Here is a 26,434-nt window from a genome sequence, read left to right on the forward strand (position 1 = left end):
AGGTCGCTAAACCCTGCATATTTTCCTCCCCGACCCACTTTTCGCATTCACACTAGTTTATTTGGTCTAACAGTATCATAACTGCGATATTTATTTCATACACATAATTACTAATTTTGTGACATTTTAACCATACAAGAGGTCACCTTTGTACATTTTATCCTAAATGCACACAATTAAATTAAAATTTCAAAATGTATCATTTTAAAACATATGACGAATAATGAAAACACAATATTTACCTTGATTTGTGCCTCAGGTGCTTCACTGACACTGTTGTTTCCTTAGTAAGCAAGAACACTCATTTGTTTAGGGACAAAATTGTTGGTTGTGGTGGAAATGATGACTAATTAGACTTTATGATGGTATTGCATATTTTAAATGACATAAATATGCCAATAACAAAACACCCATAGGTGTACAACAACAGCTGCAGTTGATGAAAGACCACCTGTGCTGAATCTCCTCAGTGAAGTACAGTGTGTCCTGAAGTGCTGAGCTTGTTCTTGTTTGGGTGTAAAGGATAATCCACAGCAGAGCGAGCCAAGGACGGCAGACATCTCCAGGAGAAGCTTTGTGAGACGAGCGCTGTCGATGTGTGCCAGGCCATATGGTGCACGGCCTGAATGAATGAAAACAAGGAGATATTTCAATGACTTCATATAATCATAGGAGTGATGAGAACATCTAACAGGAGCTAACGTGGATTTTCAAAACATGTTTTAAAAGCTGATTTGTTATAGTATTTGGTCTACATTTTCCAGGCTTTAAGTGAAATGAATAACTGTTAAACTCTCACAACTAAGCAGGAACTACAATAGAATACAATATAATATGTCACTCTTTTTTTCTCACATAAAATATTTTAAACTCAAATCAATATTTCATGTCAATTTATTAATTTTATGGCAAGATAATGTACAGTATACATAAAGCACATTAAAATATGAGATATAATATGATATAATATATCCTTGGCACTCTCTTTTTTAACTCACATAATAATACTTTTACAATTCAATATTTCATGTCCATTTATTTATTTATATGGCATGATAATATACATAATACACAATATAATATAATAATATAATATTCCTTAATGCCCTCTACTCATAATACAATCATTTAAACTCAAATCAATATTTCACATCCATGTATTTAATTATTTATTTGGCACATTAATGTACAGTATACATAATGCACATTAAAATATAATATATTATAATATAATAATGTTTAATACCCAGCACTCACTTTCTTCTCACATAATAAAATCATTTAAATTCAAATCAGGATCGAATGTCCATTTATTTATTTATTTATATATGGCAAGATATTAGAAAGCATAATACACATTATAATACAATAGGCTACAATATAATATAGTATAATATAATATAATATAACTTAATATGTTCCATGACACGCTACACTCTTTTTTACTCAGATTACAACGGCATTTAGTGATCAATATTTCATTTCCATTCATTAATTTACCTATTTGAGAAGATACTGTACAGTATACTTAATGCACATTATACTATAAAATATATATCATGCACATTAGACTATAAAACATATTACATTATTATAATGTAATATTAATATGTAACACTTGAATACTGCCGAATGTGAGGTTTTTGAGCATCTGTTTTTTGAAACTGGACATTAATGCGCTGAAGTTAAAAGAGCACTAACTGTCCAAGAAGTCAAAAGTCAAAGTCTCCTTTATTGTCAATTCTGCCACATGTGCAGCATATACAGAGGATTGAAACTGCGTCAGACCCCTGGTGCATACAGATAACACCAACACTAACGATAGAATGTACAAACACAAATAAATACAGAAGAAGGCCACTGAAGTGTTTTTGCCCTGATCTCATGGGGGGCAGATGCCACACAAAGGCTCTTTGTTGCGCTCGTCCAATCACACACACCGGAGGACAGATCATGCGAAGAGGGCGGATCTTGCGTTTGGATGTGTTCGGTGCGCGATCGCCGGTGCAAACGGCGCGCTGAGGGACCAAGCATTCAGTACTTAGGGGTTATTTATGAACTAGTGCGCGGCCGCTGGGTGGGATCGGCTCAGCAGCATCCCTGATGTGAGGACAGCGGGATTCAAGCATGGATACGCGGGCCACACCTGTGCGCCAGCTGCGTTACCTGCGGACCTGTTGGAGACCACCGGGCACAGACGCGCAGATCTGGGCATCCTGCAGCGCGGCGATGGCGTTGTGACCACCGGGTTCGATAAAGACCTTATGGGGCCCCTTGCGCATCATCGCGCCCGCTGGATTATCATAGCTCGGATTCGGAGTGGGTTCCGTTCAGACCGGATTTACACCGAACCTCAGCGTGTGTGAGTGTGATTTTGAGACAAAGAAGACCGTCCGCGCAAACCGACGCGCTATGGATGCGGTTCAGATGGATGGGCTCAACCCACCACCGTCGGAGAACGGCAGTGTGTCGCAGTCTGAACCGCACAAGCGGCTCTCGCAGGTGGACACGGTGGTTCTGCCGTTCCTCGGCGGGTTTGGGAGATATCAGCGGCGCTTGGTGGCTCTAACGTGGATCCCAGCGTTTCTCATCTCGTTCAGCCAGTTCTCGGATCAATTTCTGCTCGGTCAACCGGACAGAAAGTGCGTCCGTCCGGATCAGAACGGAACGAGTTCGGCTCGGGAGATTTTCGATCTGATCGCGACCGGGAACCCCGTCGCCGCCGCCACCGAGGGCAGCAACGTAACGGCGTGCATGTGCTCTGAGTGGAGGTTTGAGCTGCAGTCGGGACTGCAGCAGAATGTAGTCACCAAGGTAAGATGCTCTGATGGATGCCCTTGGAAAAGATTCCCTCCGGCGGATGGAAAGCTGCCATTTAAAGGAATAGTTTACCTAAAAATTAAAATTCCGTCATCGGTCAGAATCGGTCGTATTTACTCGCCCTCGCCTCCTTCAAAACCCGTACGACTTTGTTTTAACCAAAAAAGGGGGTTAACCGAATATTTACGCTGCTTTTTTTTCTGTACAATGGAAGTGGATCCTGATAGCACACATACATGACGGAGACATCTATTTAACATCTGCATTTACATCTGTAAGACATATTTTTTGATCATCTGCAATGTCTACTGGACGTTCCCTATTAGATGTCAGATAGACGTATATATTATATATCTTTTATATGTTTATGATTTAGAATGTATGTAAAACTGACATCTGAAAGACGTCGTTTGTACCCAGCAGATGCTTTCCAGATCATGAGATCTTTAACAGACATCTTGCAGACGTATGTGTGCTATCTGGGGATGGGGACAGGGACAGTTGAGCTGCAAAAATTCTGCAGAGAGGAAGATTGTTAGCTCAAATTTAGGTCTGTTTATCTCACAACCAAATTTTATATGGAAGCCCATTCATGCTTTGGTATGTTGTACTTATGGCATGAAATGTCATAATTCTGACATACAAATACATAATAGATTTTTAAAAAATCGACATTATGAGGAAAAAAAAAATCGAAATTATGACAATGACACTAAACCACGAGTCAAAATTGACACTAAGTCAATTATGACATAAAATGTCAAAATTATAGCAAAAGACTTAAACTTGGCCATAATTATGCTTTTATTATCATTATTTCGTCTGAAGTATGCCTCAATTATGACTTTTCAATCTCCTAATTTTGATTTTTTTATTTAATAATTTCTACTTTTTAAAATAATGTTGACTTTGTTTTATATTTTATGCAATGATTTTGACTTTATTTCTCATAATTTTGACTTTCATCTCATAATTGTCAATCAAGAGATAAAAGTCAAAATTATAAAGAGTAAATTTTTTGCATAAAATATCATAATTATAAAACAAAGGGGATATTTTTCGTTTAATCTCATAATCAAGACCGAAATAAGCTTCCATCATTTTATGACATTGCTTTTGTGTTCTTTCTTTCTTTCCTTCTTTCTTTTTTTCTTTCTCTCTCTCTCTCTCTTTTTTTTTTTGTTATTTTGGAGCTTGACAGCATCAGGCCACAAACATACATATGCAAGTACTTGGCAATACAATACCTTGCAAATAAGCGAGCTGATTGAACATATTTAACATGCATCTTGTTGGTCTTCTTGAGTGATAGACCTCAGTGCTCAATATAGTTTTCCAATGACTGACAAAAGATGGCAGAATTAAAAATTTGTGGGCGAACTATTCCTTCAATTCCTTTTACAGAGAAATGTATGCAATGCACAGGGAAAATAAAGGATCTAAAATGATTGATGGATGCATGCTGCATGCTGTGCATGATGTGTTGACTAGGAAACCATCTCCTCCTGATGAGAAATCACATGAAATCACATAAAAGTCATTCATTTTAGGCCTTACCAAACATGCACTGAAATGACTGACAATGCACAATGAATCTGTAAACGTTTAGCATGAAATCAGCTGATTATTTGATGCACTTTGTAGATTTACTTTTAATTAGCAAGGTTTTACTCAATAGGGTGTTGGATCAAGGAATTGAAAGGTTGTATTGATCACTGATGGTTATGTAAATGAGGTATTTAACCAGCAGTGTCAACGGGTTCGTGAGCATATCACTTCACCTACAGTATGCATATCAGGCTGATAATTCAGTGTCCCACCCTCCAGACTGGAGCAGATAACTATTTAAATGCTCACCCCAACGTACAGAGATAACGCTGAGGCCTGAAAACTATTGTCAGCACATTTCCTCTTAAAGTCTGAAAAAACAGTTTGTCAGATAGCAAAAACTAAATGTGATTAAAGTCACAATCATCCTGTGAAACTCTTGTGAGATTTGCATTTGTGCTGCTGAGACTCCAAATAAACATCTTTGAACGCCACATGGGAATCTCACGCAGAACTAGTTCCAGTAAAGGCTTTTATCATATTATTATCTCACACATTTTCTTTCAGAGCTCAATGCACATTTCGGTTTGCACAGAAGTTTGCTACTTCACATGGAAGCCTGTTTCCGCTATGGGATAAAAGAAAAAAGGTAATTGTGACTTTTTATCTCACAATTCAGACTTGAGAAACATTTAATAATTGTGAGATATAAACTCAGAATTGCATAAACACCAAATCATCATGTATAAATGATGCATGTAATTCTCATGCAGAACTAGTTCATATAGAGTCTTTTATGACATTATTATCTAAGAATTATCACAGAATTGCGGGATCTAAACTTAAAATTGCAAGATATAAAGTCAGAATTGCAAAATATAAACTCAGAATTGCAGGATATGAAGTCAGAATTGTGATATAAACTCAGAATTGTGATATAAACCCAGAATTGCGAGATACAAACTCAGAATTGCAGGAAATAAAGTCAGAATTGTGATATAAACTCAGTTGCAGGATATAAACTCAGAATTGCGAGATATAAACTCAGAATTGCGAGATATAAACTCAGAATTGCAGGATATAAACTCAGAATTGCAGGATATAAACTCAGAATTGCAGGATATAAACTCAGAATTGTGATATAAACTCAGTTGCAGGATATAAACTCAGAATTGCAGGATATAAACTCAGAATTGCAGGATATAAACTCAGAATTGTGATATAAACTCAGTTGCAGGATATAAACTCAGAATTGCAAAATATAAACTCAGAATTGCAGGATATAAAGTCAGAATTGTGATATAAACTCAGTTGCAGGATATAAACTCAGAATTGCAAGATATAAACTCAGAATTGCGAGATATAAACTCAGAATTGCGAGATATAAACTCAGAATTGCGATATAAACTCAGAATTGCGATATAAACTCAGAATTGCAGGATATAAACTCAGAATTGTGATATAAACTCAGTTGCAGGATATAAACTCAGAATTGCGAGATATAAACTCAGAATTGCAGGATATAAACTCAGAATTGTGATATAAACTCAGAATTGCCAGATATAAACTCAGAATTGTGATATAAACTCAGAATTGCGAGATATAAACTCAGAATTGCGAGATATAAACTCAGAATTGTGATATAAACTCAGAATTGCGAGATATAAACTCAGAATTGCGAGATATAAACTCAGTTGCAGGATATAAACTCAGAATTGCGAGATATAAACTCAGAATTGCGAGATATAAACTCAGAATTGCAGGATATAAACTCAGAATTGCAAGATAAAAAACTCAGAATTGCAGGATATAAAGTCAGAATTGTGATATAAACTCAGAATTGCAGGATATAAAGTCAGAATTGTGATATAAACTCAGTTGCAGGATACAAATTCAGAATTGTGATACAAATTCAGAATTGCAGGATATAAAGTCAGAAATGTGATATAAACTCAGAATTGTGATATAAACTCAATTGCAGGATATAAAGTCAGAATTGCGATATAAAGTCAGAATTGCAAGATATAAACTAAAAATTTGTAAGATACAAATCAGAATTGCTGGATATAAAGTCAGAATTGTGATATAAACTCAGTTGCAGGATATACACTCAGAATTGCAAGATATAAACTCAGAATTGCGAGATATAAACTCAGAATTGCAGGATATAAAGTCAGAATTGTGATATAAACTCAGAATTGCAAGATGTAAAGTCAAAATTGCAGGGTATAAAGTCAGAATTGTGATATAAACTCAGAATTGCAAGATATAAACTCAGAATTGCAGGATATAAAGTCAGAATTGTGATATAAAGTCAGAATTGCAGGATATAAAGTCAGAATTGTGATATAAACTCAGAATTGCAAGATGTAAAGTCAAAATTGCAGGGTATAAAGTCAGAATTGTGATATAAACTCAGAATTGCAGGATATAAAGTCAGAATTGTGATATAAACTCAGAATTGCGAGATATAAACTCAGAATTGCAAGATATAAACTCAGAATTGCGAGATATAAACTCAGAATTGCATGATATAAAATCAGAATTGTGATATAAACTCAGAATTGCAAGATATAAAAAACCTGAATTGTAAAAAAAAAAAATTGCTATTATATTTTTACTTTTTATACTGCGGTTGAAACAAGCTTCCATAAGTTCAGCCCTAACAAGCACACGCTTTCCTCCAGACTCAGTATTTTATCAGTGAGTCTGAGATAAAGCCCTGTGTTCCTGTCTGCATGTTTTTCTCAGAGTCTTTGGTCGAGTAGCCGGACGCCTGATGTCCTGCTGACCTGCTGTGTGTGTGTGACCTTTCTCACACCGATAGCCTAGTGTCTTTACTGAGTGTGTTAAAGAGCTTCATTCATGCTGCCGGCCGAGCAAACAAATGCTAATGAAGCATTCTGACGATGTGACGACTCTGCAGGAGAGAGGATATCTGTTCACTTCTAGCTTTAGTCAATTATTGGTCTTTAGTTTAACTAAAGACCATTAACTTTAGTTTATTGGTCATTGTACAATAAAATACTCTAATACAAGATATTAAATCAGAATAAATTAAAGTATGACAATAAGTGCATTTATTTACACATTAAAGAAATAAAAATAGATTTTTATGACAAATAGTGGTGAGAAATGTGCTTAACTGTCATAAAAATATTATTAAAATTCACTAATTCACAAATTGCTTTTACTGTATTTTACTGTAATTTAAATAAGCATACATATACACACACACACACATAAATTATTATCATGTATAAGTACTATATAGTTAAAATTAAATACTACACATTGCAGTAATAAAAATAGTATTTAATGGTAATAAGAGGTGAGAAATGTACTTAAGAGACATGAAAATATCACAAAATGAAATATCTTTATATATATATTTTTTGTTTTTGGGGTGAAATATTACTGTATTTTTTTCTATTTCTTGTTACTCTCAATTGTATTTCACAAACTGCTTTACTGTATTACAATAAATAGAAATTCTAATTAAAAAAATGTAATCCGCACAAAATACATATAAAAAAAATATTATCATCATGCATAAATATTTTCAAATTTCAATAAATGCATTTTTTACCTATTGCAATTTTGATTTGTTTTGTGATGATAATTAGTAAGGAATAATGTTCTTTATTGACATGAAATTAATATCACAAAAGTTTTGAAAATATTTGGTAATAAACTTGTTAAAGTTACACTCTTAAAAATAAAGGTTTATGGCGATGCCATAGAAGAACCAATGTTGGTTCCACAAGAACCGTTCAGTCAAAGGATCTTTATAAAAAACATCTCTTTCTTACCTTTTTTATAATCTGAAGAACCTTCTTTTGCCACAAAGAAGCTTTTGTGAAACAGAAAGGTTCTTCAGATGTTAAAGATTCTTTATGGAACCATTTAGACAAAAAAGGTTCTTCTATGGCATCGTGAAGCACCTTTATTTTTAAGAGTGTTAAAAAGTGTTAAAGTTAGTTACATATGGGCCTGTTTGTCTTATTTAGAGAAAGCCAGTGCTCTAGAGTGTGTCTGAGCTGTGTTGTGAATCTGTTTGTGTTGCAGTGGGCGCTGGTGTGTGACGGCGAGTGGAAGGTTCACATCGCTAAGTTCTCTCTGCTGGTGGGCTCTATCTTTGGTTACCTGCTGATGGGAGCGATGGCAGACTGGTACGTCAGAGACACACACTCACGTCTGTGATGTTGCGCTGGTTCTCTGACAGTGTTTTTTGTCTCAGGTTGGGCCGTATCCCGGTGCTGCTGGTGTCTGTGCTGTCTGTGCTGGTGTTCGGTTTGGCCGTGGCGTTCTCCGTGGATATGGCCATGTTCAGCACGCTGCGCTTCTTCGAAGGCTTCTGTCTGGCGGCGATCAGACTCTCGCTTTACGTCCTCAGTGAGTCTGACTCTCTTTCCTCCTCTGTTTTCTGTAGGTTGAGGTTGTAACGATCTTTGCAGCCTCTTGATTTTATTGAAATGTCTGACTGAATATACAGAGTCTGTCCTGTAATCACATTTCACAGAAAAATGTTTAAATATACAGTTTGATTTCACTTACAAACTTTTTCATCCAGTTCTCATCAAGTAAAAAGTGGTGGGGTGGTGATGGCGCAGTGGATAAGACACATGCCTTTGGTGTGAGAGACCCGGGTTCGAATCCACTGTGAGACACCAATGTGTCCCTGAGCAAGACACTTAACCCCTAGTTGCTCCAGAGGCGTGCGACCTGACATATATAGCAATTGTAAGTCGCTTTGGATAAAAGCGTCAGCTAAATGAATAAATGTAAAAGAGGAAAGTCGAGGAACCTTAGAACTTGTACCGGTCAGGTTTCAATCCCAAGCAACAAAATCAAAAAGACACAGGGGATCTTATTATGCTTAGCTTGAAGAAAACTACAAGTATTTGGAACATCAATAACTAAAAATTTTTCCTGACCATTTAAAAAAATAATAATTTGCATTTTAATTTCATTACTTCTGATTATATATATATATCAGTGTTTTTTAGAGTCAGTATTTGTTAGAGTGCTAGATTTTCATAAAAACAAAAAATGATGCAAATAAAAAAACTATGTGAAATAAAAACGCTATTTTTTACTATATTTATATTTTTCAAAAAGAGAAGAGAATACATATAGTTTCCTTTATTTGTTATACTGCCCATATTTTAATTTCAATAAAAATAATACATAAAATAAAATGCTTAAATGCTATATATATATATATATATATATAATAAAAATGCTATTTTGTACTATATACTGTATATATATATATATATACATACACACAGAATCAAAACCAGTATCTGTTGTACTGCTAATTGTAATATATAAAATATAAAGACTTTTTTATACTATATTTATAACAAAAACAAACATGTATTGAATACTTCAGTTAGAATAACCATTGAGAATAAGAATAGCAAAAAAATCAAAATAAATTTTTTTTAATAAAGCTTTATTTTATAGGCTTTATTTTCTTTATGCAAAATATCATACATATTCTTTTGATTTTAGGGTTAAATATGGCATGTTTTCATGAGAGTCGCTGTGTGCCCAGTCTCTCGTTTAAGCACACGCTTTAATTTATGTGATCTATTTAATTCTCTGTGTGCTTTAGAAAGCGGTTTTCTGATGAGCAGACATTAAGTGATGCTGATTAAGTAGCTTTTTCAGAAGCGGGGGAAGCTGTGTGTGTGTGTGTGTGTGTGTGTGTGTATGTGTGTGTGTGTGTGTGTTTAATGGCCAGAACACCTCCGAGTTCATTAATTTGCTCTAATGGAGCCACTTTCTGCTTCGCTCAGACTCAGATGACATTTGAAGGTTTTCTCAAAAGCTTTTCAGTTATACTGGACGTCGTCACGAGTAAAAAACAGCCATAACATTAACTAGAGCTTCACTTTCATAAAATAATAAAATACTGGTATTACTGGAGTTTTCCAAATCAATCATCACCATTTTCACCTGCTGGACCAAAAAATGCTTTCTTAAAAATAGAAAAATGCAGTATTTCACTCTGACAGAATTAGTTTTGGCTCAGAAAGCTGTTGTGTTTAATATAAAGAATAATCAGCATCTCTTCTTGGTTTAATATCTGCTCATGAGATGCCAAATTGATCCACTGGGATAAGTCGAGGGATCACATTACGCTGCGGTCTGGACTCTGAACTCCATTTCATTCACTGTGTGTGATTGTCAAAGTCTCTCTGAAGCGGATCGATTTCTGTCTGAGGGGAGGAGAGGAGGAATTAGGAGAGAGACACTGACTAACTAAATGTTTTCTGCTCACCAAGGCTGCATTTAGTTCATTAAAAATACAGTAAAATTCAAAAATATTTTTATTATGTAATATAGCTGTTTTTTTGTGAATGAGTTGTAAACTGTAATTTATTTCTGTGATGTGCAGCTGAATTTTCAGGATCATTACTCCAGTCTTCTGTGTCACATGATCTTCAGATCCTCCAGTCCAGTGGGTGGCGCTGTGTACAACTGAAAAACTAAACAAACGACCATAAAATCTTCTTTGTGTGCAATATTGGCTCAAAAAGTATGAATGAGTGTGTACTTAAAATACATCAGAAACATGAACAGCCCAGTGTTTTTGACATACATAAGATAACACAAGATTTGGGATTCACTCTTATAGATTATCATACAGGATGGATAGCATATTTAAACATTATTCACGATATATTTACTTAACTTAAGTTATTATAAAATAACTTATAAGACATAAGTCTTGTTTACTGAGAAATGTATTAATATTAAGTGAGGTTATGCTTAAAATGAGAAAACTATCTGTCATTGGGGTAAGAAAACGACGCTGAATTTGAAGGGAAAACAAACTCACTTAATGTTTATAATTTGTTTTCTTTTTTTTATGATTAAGTAACATTTTAACAATCAAAAAAGGTAAAAACATTTTTAGCCACCTCCTAAAATTTTATTTAAATTTAATAATTCTAATTAAATGAAATCAGGAAATGTATACATACTGTACATAATTCTCAAATTTTGTGAGATTTTTTTCTGGATTTGGTTTTAATGGCCGGACTTAATTTTAGCAATCAAACATCTTGTATTTAATTGAAATCAGGAAACCTATACAAATTAACAAATGTTTATTAAATAAATTACAATCTTGGGGCCCTATGAAATCCATTTGATTTCCCCCCAAATTTAATTGTAATTTTTTTTGTGGATTCGTTTAATTAAATTCTAGTAATCAAACACACGTCTAACTAATTAAAATCATATACAATAAAAGTGTTACAACAATTAGATTTTTAGGGCCCTATGAAATCCATTTAATATTTTTAAGTTTTTAAAATAATTTTGTTTTAATAGTTAAATTAAATGTTATTAATAAAAAACCATGTCTAATTAATTGAAATCAGAAAACTTAAATAATTTAACAACAGTTTATTAAGTTACAGTTACAATTTTAGGGCCCTATGAAGTCGGTTTAATTCTGTGTTTTTTGTTTTAATTTTAATTTTGTTTTAATGGTTAAATTAAATGTTAGTAATCATGTCTAATTTTCTTTTTTTAGTAACAATGTATAATTAACTATACACTGAAAAAAAATGATACTAAATTATTTTAGCTACTTTAAAAATTTTTTTTTTTGAAAGTTAGTAGCTAAAATAAATAGATTGCAATTGTTTTTGTAAATTCAATGAATCATTTTTTTCACTTAAAAAAACAAACAAATTATTAAAAGTACTAGCAGTTAAAATTTGAGAGCCCCCTGAAAATCATTTAGTTTTTCCCAAATTCATTTTTTAATTTCTTCTTGATTCAATGAATGGTTTAATTAGGTTGTGAGAAAGAAAGAGCGTGTCTAATGATGATGATTTGCTCAGGGATCGAGTTATGTTTGCCGGCGTGGCGTTTCTCCATGACCATGATCGCCAGCCTGATCATCGTGGGGGGTCAGCTGCTGATGCCCGGTCTGGCGGCGCTGTGCCGTGATTGGCAGGTCCTGCAGATCGTCATCATCGCCCCGTTTGTGCTCATGCTGCCCTACGTCTGGTAAGACGCTCAATAAAATAATCCTGATGCACGAGACACACACCACTAGAGAAATGCATGGGAACACACTCCTGTTTACAAGCTACTCGTTTGGGCCTGGTTTCACTGACAGGGCTTAGGCAATAGTTCAATTAAGACATTTAAATAGATTTTATAAACATGCCTAAGAAAAACAACAACACTGGTGTGTATCTTGAGACAAAACAAAGGCACTGACATTTTTTAAGATCAGTCAGCACGTTTCTTTTAGTTGAAACAGCTCAGACTTACATTTTAGTCTAGGACTAGGCCTTGTTTGTGAAACCGGGGGTAAGTTTGGTGAATTTTACCATGTTTGTGGCCTATTAAATATTTTAACAGCAGTTGAACTAGATATCCTCATGCAAAACTAAAAAGTGATAAGCTGACTTAACTTAAAAAAAATTGAGGAAACCCGTTGCCTTAAAATTATTAGGTAAATAATAATAATAATAATAAAAGTTAAGTGAACGTGAAAATTCACTTAACTTATTTTTTTTTTTTTATTATTTACTTAATTTTAAGGCAATGGGTTTCCTAAATTTTTAAAAAATTTAAGTTAAGTCAGCTTATCACTTTTTACTGTGTATATTCTAGTTTGCTTTCTGCACTGCAAATAAAGGCTAATCTTACTTAGTATTTTTGTCTTGTTTTTAGTCAAAATATATTTAAAAAATATTTAAATTAAGATGCATTTACGTTTTAAGCAAAATGACATAAGATATTGTTTCTAAGCAAAAACTATTTAAGTGCATTTAGCTTAAAAGAAGTAAAATTATCTGCATGGCATAAGTAAAATACTTTTGTTTTAAGAATATTTTACTTACTCGACTGGCAGATAATTTTACTTGTTTTAAGCTAAATGCATTTAATTTAGCCCCCCCCCCCCCCCCCCCTCCCAAAAAAACAGTTGTCTTGTTATTAGTGCGGTGAAATAATAAATGGCGATTAATCGCATCCAAAATAAAAGTTTGTTTACATTATATATGTATGTGTACTGTGTATATTTAATATATATATATACAAATACACACACATACAATATATATTTTGAACATATTTACATGTATATATTTATATGCATATAATTTATGTTATATATAAATATATTTAATATATAAACATATTTTTCTGAAATATATACATGCATGTGTGTGTATTTATATATACATAACAAATACAGTATACTCATTACACATATATAATGTAAACAAAAACTTTATTTTGGATTAATCGTTTGACAGCACTATGTCTTTTGTTGATAATAAATAGAGGGTCAATAAAAACAGCATTCATAAAAAGCATGTCTAATCAATTGAATTCATAAATCTTCAGCTATTTAATTTAGTCTTATGAAATCTGTCCTTTCTTCAGAAATTCTGTGTTTTTTGTGTTTTTTTCTGAAAATTAAGTCATTTTCCTTCTGAAGTAAATGTATCTTGATTTAAGAATTTTTTGAAGTTTGTACTTTTTTTTTTTTTTCTCGGTGTAAAGGTCATTGCACACGGAGTCTGAAATTTCCGTATGCGTTTTTTTTTTTTTTTTTTCATATTCATCATCCTTTCCTATCAAAATGCTTGCTATGGATGCAAAAATGCAGAAAATCGAAGCTGATCCGAATTTTTTATGATAGACGAAAGTTTCAGAGGCAGTGTGTAAACGTGATTGACACAACATGAGGTCGTATTTATTTTTTAACGAGCGCAAATTTCGGACTCAGTGTGCAATGACCTTAAGTGGTCAGTTTGTGGTCAGAATAAGCAGCTTTCTGCGGTGTTTCTCTGCTCAGGATGTTTCCGGAGTCTCTGCGCTGGCTGTTGGTCACTCAGCATTATCAAAGAGCCAAGCAACAGATGTACCGCATCGCCCATAGCAACAGCGTCGACACGGCAACCGACCCCAACGGCATCCTGTCAGGTGAGCACCGCAGTGAGTGATTTACCTGCAGCCCGAGGAGGATGATGATGGTGATGATGGTGATGGTTTTGCAGAGCTGGAGACTGAACTGCAGCAGAAGCCGAAGACGTTCTGCGTGACGCAGCTCACCGGCACCAGAAACCTGTGGAAGAACACCGTGGTTCTCTGCGTTAACTCGTGAGTGCATAGAGTGCATAGCGTTATTAAAATAAATAAATAAAAATTAGATGAAAAACTCTTAATGATGAGTGAATGATTGTGTTTGTTTTGGTCTGGCTCAGGCTGACGGGTTACGGCATCCATCACTGCTTTGCGCGCAGCGTTCTGGAGGGCAGCGCGTCTCACCTGCATTATTACGCGTTAGCGGCGATCGCCGTGGCCTCCTGCATGGTGCTGTTTCCGGTGGTGGCCGGCTTCGGCCGGAGAGGAGGACTGCTCACCTTCATGATCATCACGGCTCTGGCGTCGCTGCTGCAGCTGGGATTGCTCAACCGTATGTATAGTACAGTACATCTCTGAACGCCTCTGAATGCTTACTAACGCCTGTCTTCTCTCTCCTCATGCAGTGATCGGCAAGTACAGTCTATGGCACGATGCAGGTAATACAAAAATATTATGCATAACATATTTTATTGTTGTGACAGAAGAGAATAAACAATGATAAAGTCAAATAATAAAATGCATTTCAATAATCATGCACAGTTATTGTAGTGTTAATGCAATACTGTAGCTAACATGAAATTGCAATGAATAATACAGCATTAAATGTTAATTCTACAGTTAACTTTAATTTCTACTACATTTACATTTATGCATTTAGCAGACGCTTTTATCCAAAGCGACTTACATTGCATTCAAGTTACAGTTTTTTTACATTTTATCAGCTCTTATTTCAGGTATAAATAATACATAATATTATACATTTTAATTTATTTATAGGTAATTTAAAATGTTACATATACATTAGGGAAAAACTATTTTTATTTTTTGTCATGCATAGTTAGTAAAAAAACATTTGATTAACACATTTAATCGAATTTACATTTTTTTTTTTTTTTAGGTATGTATTTATTTTAATCAAACAAAAAATTTGATTAAAATAAAAAATCGATAAAATATATACAAATTAGATTAAAATAATACAGAAATCAAACATTAGATTAAAATAGATAAATACATAAAATATGATTAAAATAAATGTATGCATAGATTTAAATAAATAAGTTAAATTAATAAATAAAAATGACTATTGCTGGATAGTATCACTTTACACTTCTGTTAGTTAATGCAAGCTAACATGCAATTACCATGAACAATAAAGCCTTTCCAGCATTAAATTATCTTCATTTCAATAATACTTTTTAATTTCTACTAATACAGTTAACATACTGAGTTATAAATTATACATAATATTATAAATTATATTTGTCATTATTCTTAATAAAAGGTATAAAAAAACACTTAAAGTTATAGTTTTGCTATATAGTAGTATATATTGCTTTACAGGAGCGGGTAAAGTTAGGTTATACTTATATATGCAACTTTATGAAAGAAGAATGGGCTTCATTCATGAAATATGAGCACATTCGTGACCCTGGAGCAAAAAACCAGACATAAGTGTCCATTTTTTGAAATTGAGATTTATACATCACCTGAAAGCTGAATACATAATCTTTCCATTGATGTATGGTTTGTTATGATCGGACACTATTTGGCTGAGATACAACTATTTGAAAATCTGGAATCTGAAAATCTAAATATTGAGAAAATCTCCTTTAAAGTTGTTCAAATGAGGTTCTTAGCAATGCATATTACTAATCAAAAATTAAGTTTTGATATATTTATGATAGGAAATGTACTAAATATCTTCATGGAACATTATCTTTACTTAATATCCTAATGATTTTTGGCATAAAAGATAAAACAATAATTTTAACCCATACAGTGTATTGTTGGCTATTGCTACAAATATACCCCAGAGACTTAAGACTGCTTTTGTCCTCCTGGGCCACATATTTCTATGTAAAGTAAATCACCCCATTTTTGCATAAATTGTGACATTGATTTGGATGCAACAAGAATTCATTTAAAAACAATCTGCACTAGAACTTGCAGTGATTTACTGATGTTACTGTAGGTTTGGGTCTGTATATATATTAATATATTATCTATGTTGTCATAGTTCTGCGGGACACGCTGAACCAGCGCTTCTCGTATGCGTTCTCCATCATCGGAATGTTCTCGTCTCATGCTGTCAGCACACTCAGCATCTTCTACTGCGCAGAGATCACGCCGACGGTCATCAGGTCAGCGCCTCTGTCCATCCATCCGTCAGAGACTCGAGTCTGATCTGAGGAATACACAACACTTCACACAGAGCGTTTTCTTTTACATAATATATGTGACCCTGGACCACAAAACCAGTCATAAGGGTCAATGTATACATAAAGCTGAATAAATAATCTTTCCATTGATGTATGGTTTGTTATGATAGGGCAATATTTGTCTGAGATGCAACTATTAGAAAATCTGGAATCTGAGGGAGCAAAAAAATCTAAATATTGAGAAAATCTCCTTTAAAGTTGTTCAAATTAAGTTCTTAGCAATGCATATTACTAATCAAATATTAAGTTTTTATATATTTACAGTAGGAAATATACTAAATATCTTCATGGAACATGATCTTTACTTAATATCCTAATGATTTTTGGCATAAAATAAAAATGGATAATTTTGAGCCATACAATGTATTGTTGACTGCTTTTGTGCTGCAGGGTCACATATGTATATGTACTGAGTTTATTTATTATGTATATATACAAATATACACACATTCATTATATATTTAGAAAATATTTTTATATAAAATATTATTATATTTTATATTATATATATATTTGTTTAAAATATAAACATAACATATTTTTCTTAAATATATACATGCATGTGTTTGTATTTATATATACGCATAGTAAATATACACAGTACACACACATATATATGTAAACAAAAACTTTGATTTTGGATGCGATTAATCGTCATTTATCATTTGACAGCAATAATAAAAAGACAACTGTTTTTTTGTTGTTGTTGTTAGTTTATCATTAGTCCGTTAAATAATATTATCAGATATTGATTTTACTAATGTATTAGTCTGTGTTAATTTAGGATCATTAATATACTGCTTTAGTTTTCATTTAATTTTAGATAAAGTTTTAGTGATTATGTTGTTTTTGTCATTTTGTTTTTTTAAATGTCTATTTTTATACATTTTTTATTTTAGTTTTAGTTATTTCAGTGCTTCAAGTTAAATTAAATGAATAATATTGTTAATATTTTGAATTAGGTTTTGTTTTATAGGGTCTGCTTTCACATTAATTTCATTTAAAGCTTTAGTTATTTTGCAATTTTTATTCGTTTTTTTAAATGCCTATATTTTTATTTATTAATTTTAGTTTTAGGTTGTTATTTTAGTATTTCAAGTTAAAATAAACAATTGTTATTTTTTTAAATAATTTTTTATTTAATTTTGTTATTAGTTTGCTTGGACTTTAATTTTGGTTATGTTTTTAGTAATCTTGTGTTTTTGTAATTTTTATTAGTTTTTTAAAGTCCCCCTGTGGTGAAAATCAAGTTTTTTTATGTTGTTTATTTGTCTATGTGGTGCTTTTAATATGCTTTTAGACAAACCATGTGCCAATCCATTAACCAACACCATTGCTGAGCATTTTCTCCTTGCAAAATATACCAATACCGGCACAAAACCAAACATAAATTAGAGCAAAAACCCATGAAACTTCATTCAGTCTTAAAGACATTTTGAGGACACAACATCGTCAAGTAAGTTAACTTTAACGAATGTAAAAACATAGTTTTATCAGTCATTATCCGTGTATGCCATTGTTTTGCGTTTACTACAGTTCAGTGGATCAGGAGGCGCTGGCTGGTGCCACTGAGTGGAGGCGGGGCTAATTTGCATATTCATAGATAAGCGTATAGTTAATGAGGCAAGGGTGTTGAGGTACATTCAAGCTATTTCTTCAGCCTATTAAAATAATGCTGTAAATAAGAATCTGAAAATAAAGATTTTAACGTACGTGAATAAATCCAACCACCCCTATAGATTTAAGTTTCAAAACATTTCAGCTGGTTTATATGTATATCATGTATATATTATTTATCTCGTATAAGATGCATTTGAGTTACGCTGCTGTAAAGCGCTTCGTTGTAGTATAGGGTGATTATCTCTTCAGCGCGCGCAGGACAAACAGCAATGAATGCAGAATATTAATAACTATGGACTGTCATATACATACCATTGTAACGAGAACACTATAATAATAAAACGAGTTTAGTTGCTGTGATTCTGCTCGTGGTTGCATGAAGAACGCGTCCAGAAAAGGAGTTAATTCAGAGCCCAGACACTTTCACTTATGCATTGGGGGGATTTTGTGCAAATAGCCTATAAGTTGTAATATTAACGTTATGTTGTATAAATAACGAAGCTTATTCTATATGAGATAAATTATGAGTTAAATCCCATTGATTAAAAACCTGCTATCAAAAGCTTATACTTACAAGATTGATTTTGCAAACACCAATAACTAAAGTATTAACCTGATTGTTACCTGATGTTTTGACGGCTGTCTCTGGGCTTTGTCGTTACAGGGGTGGAGGTGTGGGTCTGGTCCTAGCGAGCGCGGGTTTCGGTATGCTAACAGCGCCGCTGATGGAGCTCCACAATCAGAAAGGTTTCTTCCTGCATCACGTGATCCTCACCTGCTGCACTCTGCTCTGCATCATTTGCATACCGTTGCTCCCGGAAACCGCCGGCCAACCGCTGCCCGAGACTATGGCTGAGGGGGAGGGGCTTCTGCGGCGGCCCATCCTCCACGGAGAACAGCACCACCTACTGGCCAGGACCGAGGTCAGGGAGTATTCGCGCGTTCAGGACACGCCCCTTCACCAGGTCGTCAACCCTGGCAACGGCTTGGTGCCTAGCAACAGCACATCCAATGGTGTGAGGACTTCATGACGCCATTTGCTAAGTACGACCAAACGAAGAACGAGTTTCACTCATTTGTTTTTTTAAAACTGCGAAACGCGACTGATGTCGTGGTAAAGTGTCAAACGCCTCATTAACCAGCATCGGTGAAAAATTCCTACCATTGTACAAACTGGAAATGTTATTTTAACTTGCGTTCAGTGAAAGGAGCTCTATTTTTCGAACGGCCACGAACAACAACCTCATGGAGGAGTTTCACTGATTTGAATGTGTTTTTTTGTATGTTTGGTATTTATTATAAGGACAGAATGACGTTGACAGTAAGAACCGGCGGACTTCATTCATGTACGGGAGATTGTTTCCACCACAGGATAAAGATAATACAAAAGCTATTTGGGACTTTCTCTCACAATTTTAAGAAAAAAATTTGCAATTCTAAGTAAAAAAATAAAAGAGAAAAGTCAAAATCACAAGATATGAACTCAGAATCGCAAGATTTAAACTCGTAATTCTGAAAAAAGCCCAAATCTCAAGATATAAACTCGCAATTGAGGAAAAAGTCAGAATCGTAAGATAAAAACTGAGAATCGCAAGATTACATGCCGCAATTCAGCGAAAAGTTAGAATTGCAAGATATGAAGTCAGAATCGCAAGATATAAACTCGTAATTCTGGGGGAAAAAGTCAGAATCGTAAGATAAAAACTGAGAATCGCAAGATATAATGCCGCAATTCAGCGAAAAGTTAGAATCGCAAGATATGAAGTCAGAATCGCAAGATATAAACTCGTAATTCTGGGGGAAAAAGTCAGAATCGTAAGACAAAAACTGAGAATCGCAATATTTAAAGTCATATTCTGAAAAAAAGCCCAAATCTCAAGATATAAACTCGCAATTGAGAAAAAAATTCAGAATCGTAAGATTTAAAGTCATATTCTGAAAAAAAGCCAAAATCGCAAGATATAAACTTGCAATTGAGAAAAAAGTCAGAATTGCAAGATATAATGCCGCAATTCAGAGAAAAGTTAGAATTGCAAGATATGAAGTCAGAATCGCAAGATATAAACTCGTAATTCTGGGGGAAAAAGTCAGAATCGTAAGATAAAAACTGAGAATCGCAAGATATAATGCCGCAATTCAGCGAAAAGTTAGAATCGCAAGATATGAAGTCAGAATCGCAAGATATAAACTCGTAATTCTGGGGGAAAAAGTCAGAATCGTAAGACAAAAACTGAGAATCGCAATATTTAAAGTCATATTCTGAAAAAAAGCCCAAATCTCAAGATATAAACTCGCAATTGAGAAAAAAATTCAGAATCGTAAGATTTAAAGTCATATTCTGAAAAAAAGCCAAAATCGCAAGATATAAACTTGCAATTGAGAAAAAAGTCAGAATTGCAAGATATAATGCCGCAATTCAGAGAAAAGTTAGAATTGCAAGATATGAAGTCAGAATCGCAAGATTTAATGCCGCAATCCTGGGAACAGTCAGAATCGCAAGATATAAACTTGCAATTCTGAGAAAAAAGTTCTTAAATTAATTTTGAGTTAAAAAGTCGCAATTAACTTTAGAGTTTAGATCTCACAATTCGGAGAAAAACTCAGAATTGTGAGTTTGTAAAGTCTGAAGAAGACTTTTTTTATGCCATGTGATTCTGTAAAAAAAAAGTTGCAATTACTTATTAAAATTGTTTTTGATCCTGTGGGGGAAACAAGCTTCCATATTCATGACAAAATATGTGCACAAATTGTTTAGTAAACACTAATTCTTCTCATTCGTAGGAATGGTTAAGCACAACAAATGCATTTCATGAATGAAGTTCACTGTTCGTGTGCACCTCACTATGTTCAGGTTTTTTTAGTCTGTTTGTTTTGCACTAAAACTAAAAAAACAATCACCAGTCGGCCAGATGAATCTGAACTGAACGAGTGTGAAACCATGACTGGACAGATGATGGCTTAAAAAAAAAAAAAAAAAAACTGAACAAAAACTACAGCACAACTTAATGGTCTGCTCTTAACCCTTGTGCGTCAATTTAAAAAAGTTACATAGAGGTCCTTAGAAGACAAAAATGTAAAATAAATAAAAAAAAAAAAAAAAAATATGATATACTAATCCCCCCCCCCACTTTCACTGACATAGATCTCGTCTTGATCAAAACTACCAAAAATTAAGTAATTTTCATGATGTTAACCCTTTAAATACTAGTTGTTTATATAATGCCACTGTTGTTTTTAAATTAAAGATTAAATTATTTTCCTTTAAATTTTTTTTAAAATTATTTTTACAGTCTTGGATATGTCAGTGATTAGCAAAAACATTAATATTGATGCATTATTTTGTGCCGTGTTAAAAAAAAAAAAAATTCAATTTCAATTTTTTTCAGGCAGAAGCATAAAATCAGGTGGAAAATCATAAGAAATCAAAGAATTTTAAAAATAGTAAAAATTGTCAACAGAGTGAAAGCCTATTAACAAAGAATGCATGATTTTATGCTTAAATAGCACTGGGATTAAATATTGCCTTTTTAATGGGTTTTAATTGGGACATTTTTTTCAATGAGCTTCTGAGTACAACTATTTTTGTACCTAGTATGAAATAGATTTATGAAAGGAAATGAGGATGAAATATTAAGATTCTAATAAAAATTACACTGTTTGCATTAACACACTCAAAATGATCAAAAAAGAAAAAAAACATGAAAAAGACCTTATGGACATACAAGGGTTAACATGCAAACATTCACTAACTCAATAACCACTGTTACAGGGGTGAAACCTGTCAGGAAAGAGATTTGGGACACATTTCACATCAAAATGAAAAGAATTACAATATAGATGGGGGAAAAAATTATATTTTGCATAAGATTTGAAATGCTAATAAGTAAAAACTTCATTATATTAAAGTAATGAGAATTTAATGACAATCATTAGAATAATAAAAACAAAAAGTACAAAAGTATAATGTGCAGAATGCCGATGCATTACGATAAAACCATTTATTTTATTGCATTGTGTTAATTTGATTTGGCAGGAGGGGAGAAAATGAAAATAATGTCACAGTGCTTTATTTGATTAATTTATTTTGACTTTTGGTGTGAAATGTGACCTGGGCATTCACTTGTTTCATAAATGTGAACTCGGGCTGACGTGGAGCACGACCACTAGAAGGGCTGCTGAATGTTCTCATGTATATTTAGCAATTATTATTATTATTATTAATGTGTAGAGTAGCAGTGGAGTAACTTGAACATCACAGAGCTCCTGTTTATCCTCAAACTACTGAATAAGAAACCAAATTAAGAACAAAACAGTCTCTAACCGTATACCAGGATGTTAATGAAACACTTCAAGGTTTTAAACGGTGATTGCAGGTATTGTGTGTGTGTTTATACAGGATTCTGGGATATATATATATATATCTCTGAATATAAGTTGTCATTTCACTTCCTAATGGCAGGAGTAATAGTGAATAATCAGAAATAAGCACAGAATCAATATTCACCTTTTCTGTAAACATTAAAGCACTCCATAATGCTTCAAATACTGATTAAAGCACATCGTAAGAGCACATATGAGTCAATCTCACAAAATAAACAATTCCAGGTCATATTTCACCCCAAAAATAACAAAAACAAAAAGTATTTTTTCTTAAAGAAAATTAAGCTTATTTTTAGGACTAAACATTATTTTAATGTGAAAAAAGCACCCTTGTAGGTATGCATTACAAAAAAAAAAACGTAATTATGAATAAAAGTATATGAATTATTATAAATAAATTGTGTCACGATGCAATGAAATCTTAAGTATTTTTAAAATTACAATTAATTTTGGATTTGGCATGAAACATGACCTGGACACGCTCAAACGCAGGAGACTGAAACATTGTAAAGCATCTGTGTATTTTTCTGTATTTGACGTGTCATTTTGACGATTAGGATTAAAGGAGAATTTCATACATGTTAATGGTCCATTTGAAGACATCGCATTTGTAAATAAATACCGATTTTAATACAGTATATTTTGTTGCTCATATTTTAATAACAGGGTTTTATGGAAGCTTGTTTCTGCTACGGAATAAAAACTGCGACTTTCTCACAATTTTTTGTTAGTTATAAACTCGCAGTTGTTTATATTATGAGTTAATATCTCACAATTCTAATGGAATAAAAAAATTATTTTGAATTGTAAAAAAGTTTTTTTTTTTTTTTAAATCTTACAATTCTTGCAATTGTAATTTTTACCTAAAAAAAGTTTTTTCATTATTTTTCTATTAACTTTGACTTTTTATCCTAGAAATTAGACTTTATTTTGTGCAATTGTCACTTCACATTTGAAAAAAGTTCATTTTTATCTTACAATTCAGATTTATTTCTTGCAATTGTAACAGTTAATAAAAATGTTCATTATTTTTCTATTATTTTAGAATTTTAATCTCAGAATTCAGATTTGTTTCTTGCAATTGTCACTTCATAATCATATCTTATAATTCTGACTTTTCTCTCAGAATTGTGAAATAAAAATACATTTACCTTTTTTATTTTATATATATGGCAGAAACAAGCTTTCCACACACCTTGTGATCAATATGTCTTTTTCTGTCTTTTGTGAATACTCACACAAAGCATTTTCTTCTATTACAGAATACAAAAACTATATTTTTATTGCATAAACTTTTATTGTATGTAATAATTACTTCCTATGACTTCTCAAGGTCTGGAAATTGAATGTTTTAAAATCCCCCTCATATTTCCAGGTTTTACAACACCTAAAATAATTGAATTTAAAAAGAAAGGACCAGTCCAGACAGTTTGTCTTTGCTATAACCTTCATGAATTTGGCTCATAACTGGATACGTACCTCACAAAATAATAGTGTTACAACTGAATACTTTTTGCTTTAGATTTATTGAGCTATGTACAAAAACAAAAAGCAAACAGAAAATGTTTAAAACTTGTCAGGATGAAGCTCCATCTCCTTTTTGATTCTGTTCTCCACCAGCAGCGCTAGATTTGAGTCCGTCACGGGTAAATTGTAACTTACAAATACCTGTTTCTTTGTCTTCTTTGCTGAAAAGAAAGAGAAAAATAAATGCACCTAACTAGGTGAACACTAGGTTTGTCAACATCCAGTTTTTTAGCAGCTCTGGCACATTTGGATTTGATGACATTACACGTCTCTGATGGTCTGATCAGTTAAAGCAGGTCTTACTGAGTCTCTGTGCAAGAGAGCTTGGTGTCGTGTCTGACGTGTCTCCCAGAACCAGAGTGGACAGAGGCACTGAATCCTGGGAAAAAACAACAAACAGGAAAAACTTACTTTCATTTGTGAACCTTCAGCTTTAAAATAGAACTAATCCAAGAGATTATATTATCATAATGACAATAACAAAATGATTGTTAACAAAAATGTATTAATAAACCTGAAATAAAATATAAATATTAGATTAAAAAAAAAACGTTCAATCTTGGCAAATCACTAAAATGTGTAAATTTAAGTTGAAGTATTAAAATGACCAAAACTAAAACTGAAATAGAAATAATTTAAAGCTAAATAGAAATACAAAAATTCATAAATAAAAGTTGTTGTTTTTTTACCTTTCATACTTAAGAACATTAAAAATGTAGTACCTTCTTATACTTAAGTAAACCTTTGAATTACTTTTACTTTAATAAGTATTAAACGATATTTAATATGAAACATAGTGCAGTAATATGTACTGTAAAAGTAATGTAAAAAGCAAAAAGTAATCTACGTTTTAACCCTCTGGCCCTCTTCTTTAAATTTTATATTTTGAAATTTTTAAAATCTTAGCTTCATCAGAATGAGATGACACTTGGTGACTTCTGTCACATTAGCAATATGAACACACAAAAAAAATCATGGACATGATTCGGATATGTTAAAGAGTAAAAAAAAAAAAATTGTCACACTTGACTTCTTCGCGGTCAAAAATGACCGACATAGGAAATGAATGGGAAATACGAAAAAATGTGACAAGTCAGTGAATCTTTTGGTGGTACAAACTACAAATCAGTCACTGGTCAGAAAAAAGGTGTGCAGCAATCAAGGGGTGACTGTCTGGAATATCAGGAGTGCAAAATAGACACCCACACATGCGCGCGCACGCGCACACACACACACACACACACTCACACACACAGAGAAATTAGCTGGTAAGACAATTTTAGGGTTGGTGACTGCAGAGCTGGTCCCTCCGTGGCTTGTGCCTCACCTCATCTAATCTTTTAGAATGTCTAGATATATATCTAAATGCAAAACCTAAAACAATTAAGAAAACTATGTCTAATAAACAACAGGAATCCAAAAGCCTCTGTATATATCTATATAGGGTGCTAATACAAGAAGGTTACGCAACATTACAGTTGCGTACAACATTACAACATTACATAAGTTTTTATTTTTTAATGCCTTCAGATGGCCCAATTCTCACTTCCAAAAAATGGATTTTAAATGCCTTCGCTATTTTAATGTGAAATATTGCATTTATTAAAAAAATACAAAAGAAATTTAAAAATGTAAAAAATACATATGAATTCCAATGGAGAAAATAGCTCATTAAAATTGTATAAATATTGCATAGTATCATAAAATTCGCTCAAAATCATAAATAATAATAAAAAAATATTATTGAACAAAAATATATTACATTGATTTTCCAGGAAAAAAAAACAAAGTTACATTTCAAGGCTTCGGTCACTTTTGACCGTGAAGAAGGCAAGTGTGACTTATTTATTGTTTTATTAAACTACATTTAAAATCACAAATTAAATAAAAATCTTTAAATATCTCAATTTGTTTATTTAAAAAGTGATTTATTTATATACTTTATGTTTGAACTATTAAGTTGATTCTTCATTTTATTTTTATATTTTCTAAAGAAAGACACATTTACTTTTAAAGCAGAACAAACTTTGATAATAAAATGAATAAAACTAAAATTAAAATACAAATTGAAAATACAATAATGAAAGCTAATGCATAATCTTAATATACAATAATAAATAATAATCAACAAGTAATAAACAAAAACAAATAATAAACAAACCACTGATTCATCAGAAGTTACC

General features: G+C 32.9%; 2 protein-coding genes across 3 annotated transcripts in view; one reads left to right on the plus strand and one right to left on the minus strand.

The window, feature by feature from the left end:
• Positions 1 to 1,830: 1,830 nt before the first annotated feature.
• Positions 1,831 to 21,509, plus strand: LOC306880297 (solute carrier family 22 member 23-like). Of its 2 annotated transcripts, XR_013785067.1 has the most exons (11): positions 1,831 to 2,814; positions 8,437 to 8,540; positions 8,609 to 8,763; positions 12,237 to 12,405; positions 14,213 to 14,340; positions 14,415 to 14,517; positions 14,622 to 14,833; positions 14,907 to 14,939; positions 16,523 to 16,646; positions 19,009 to 19,865; positions 20,505 to 21,509. XR_013785067.1 is itself a non-coding variant. In XM_079433752.1 (10 exons), exons 1-10 carry the CDS (start codon positions 2,413 to 2,415, stop codon positions 19,373 to 19,375), a joined length of 1,797 nt encoding a protein of 598 aa, XP_079289878.1. In that variant the 5' UTR covers positions 1,980 to 2,412; the 3' UTR covers positions 19,376 to 20,446. The 2 variants fall into 2 exon arrangements, 1 of the variants encoding a protein (XP_079289878.1); XM_079433752.1 differs by lacking the exon at positions 20,505 to 21,509 and having other exon boundaries at positions 1,980 to 2,814; positions 19,009 to 20,446.
• A 2,500-nt stretch (positions 21,510 to 24,009) lies between these two features.
• The window catches only part of LOC306879852 (proteasome assembly chaperone 4-like), a 2,811-nt gene continuing 386 nt past the window's right edge, over positions 24,010 to 26,434 (minus strand). Inside the window, exons 2-3 of the mRNA XM_079433068.1 lie at positions 24,555 to 24,630; positions 24,010 to 24,412 (exon numbers count right to left, since the gene is read on the minus strand). Of these exons, the coding sequence (XP_079289194.1) occupies positions 24,291 to 24,412; positions 24,555 to 24,630 (198 nt within the window). The 3' untranslated portion in view covers positions 24,010 to 24,290. The remainder of the gene's footprint in view (positions 24,413 to 24,554; positions 24,631 to 26,434) is intronic.

Source organism: Barbus barbus (genome assembly GCF_936440315.1).
Source record: "Barbus barbus genome assembly, chromosome: 14".
NCBI lineage: Eukaryota > Metazoa > Chordata > Actinopteri > Cypriniformes > Cyprinidae > Barbus > Barbus barbus.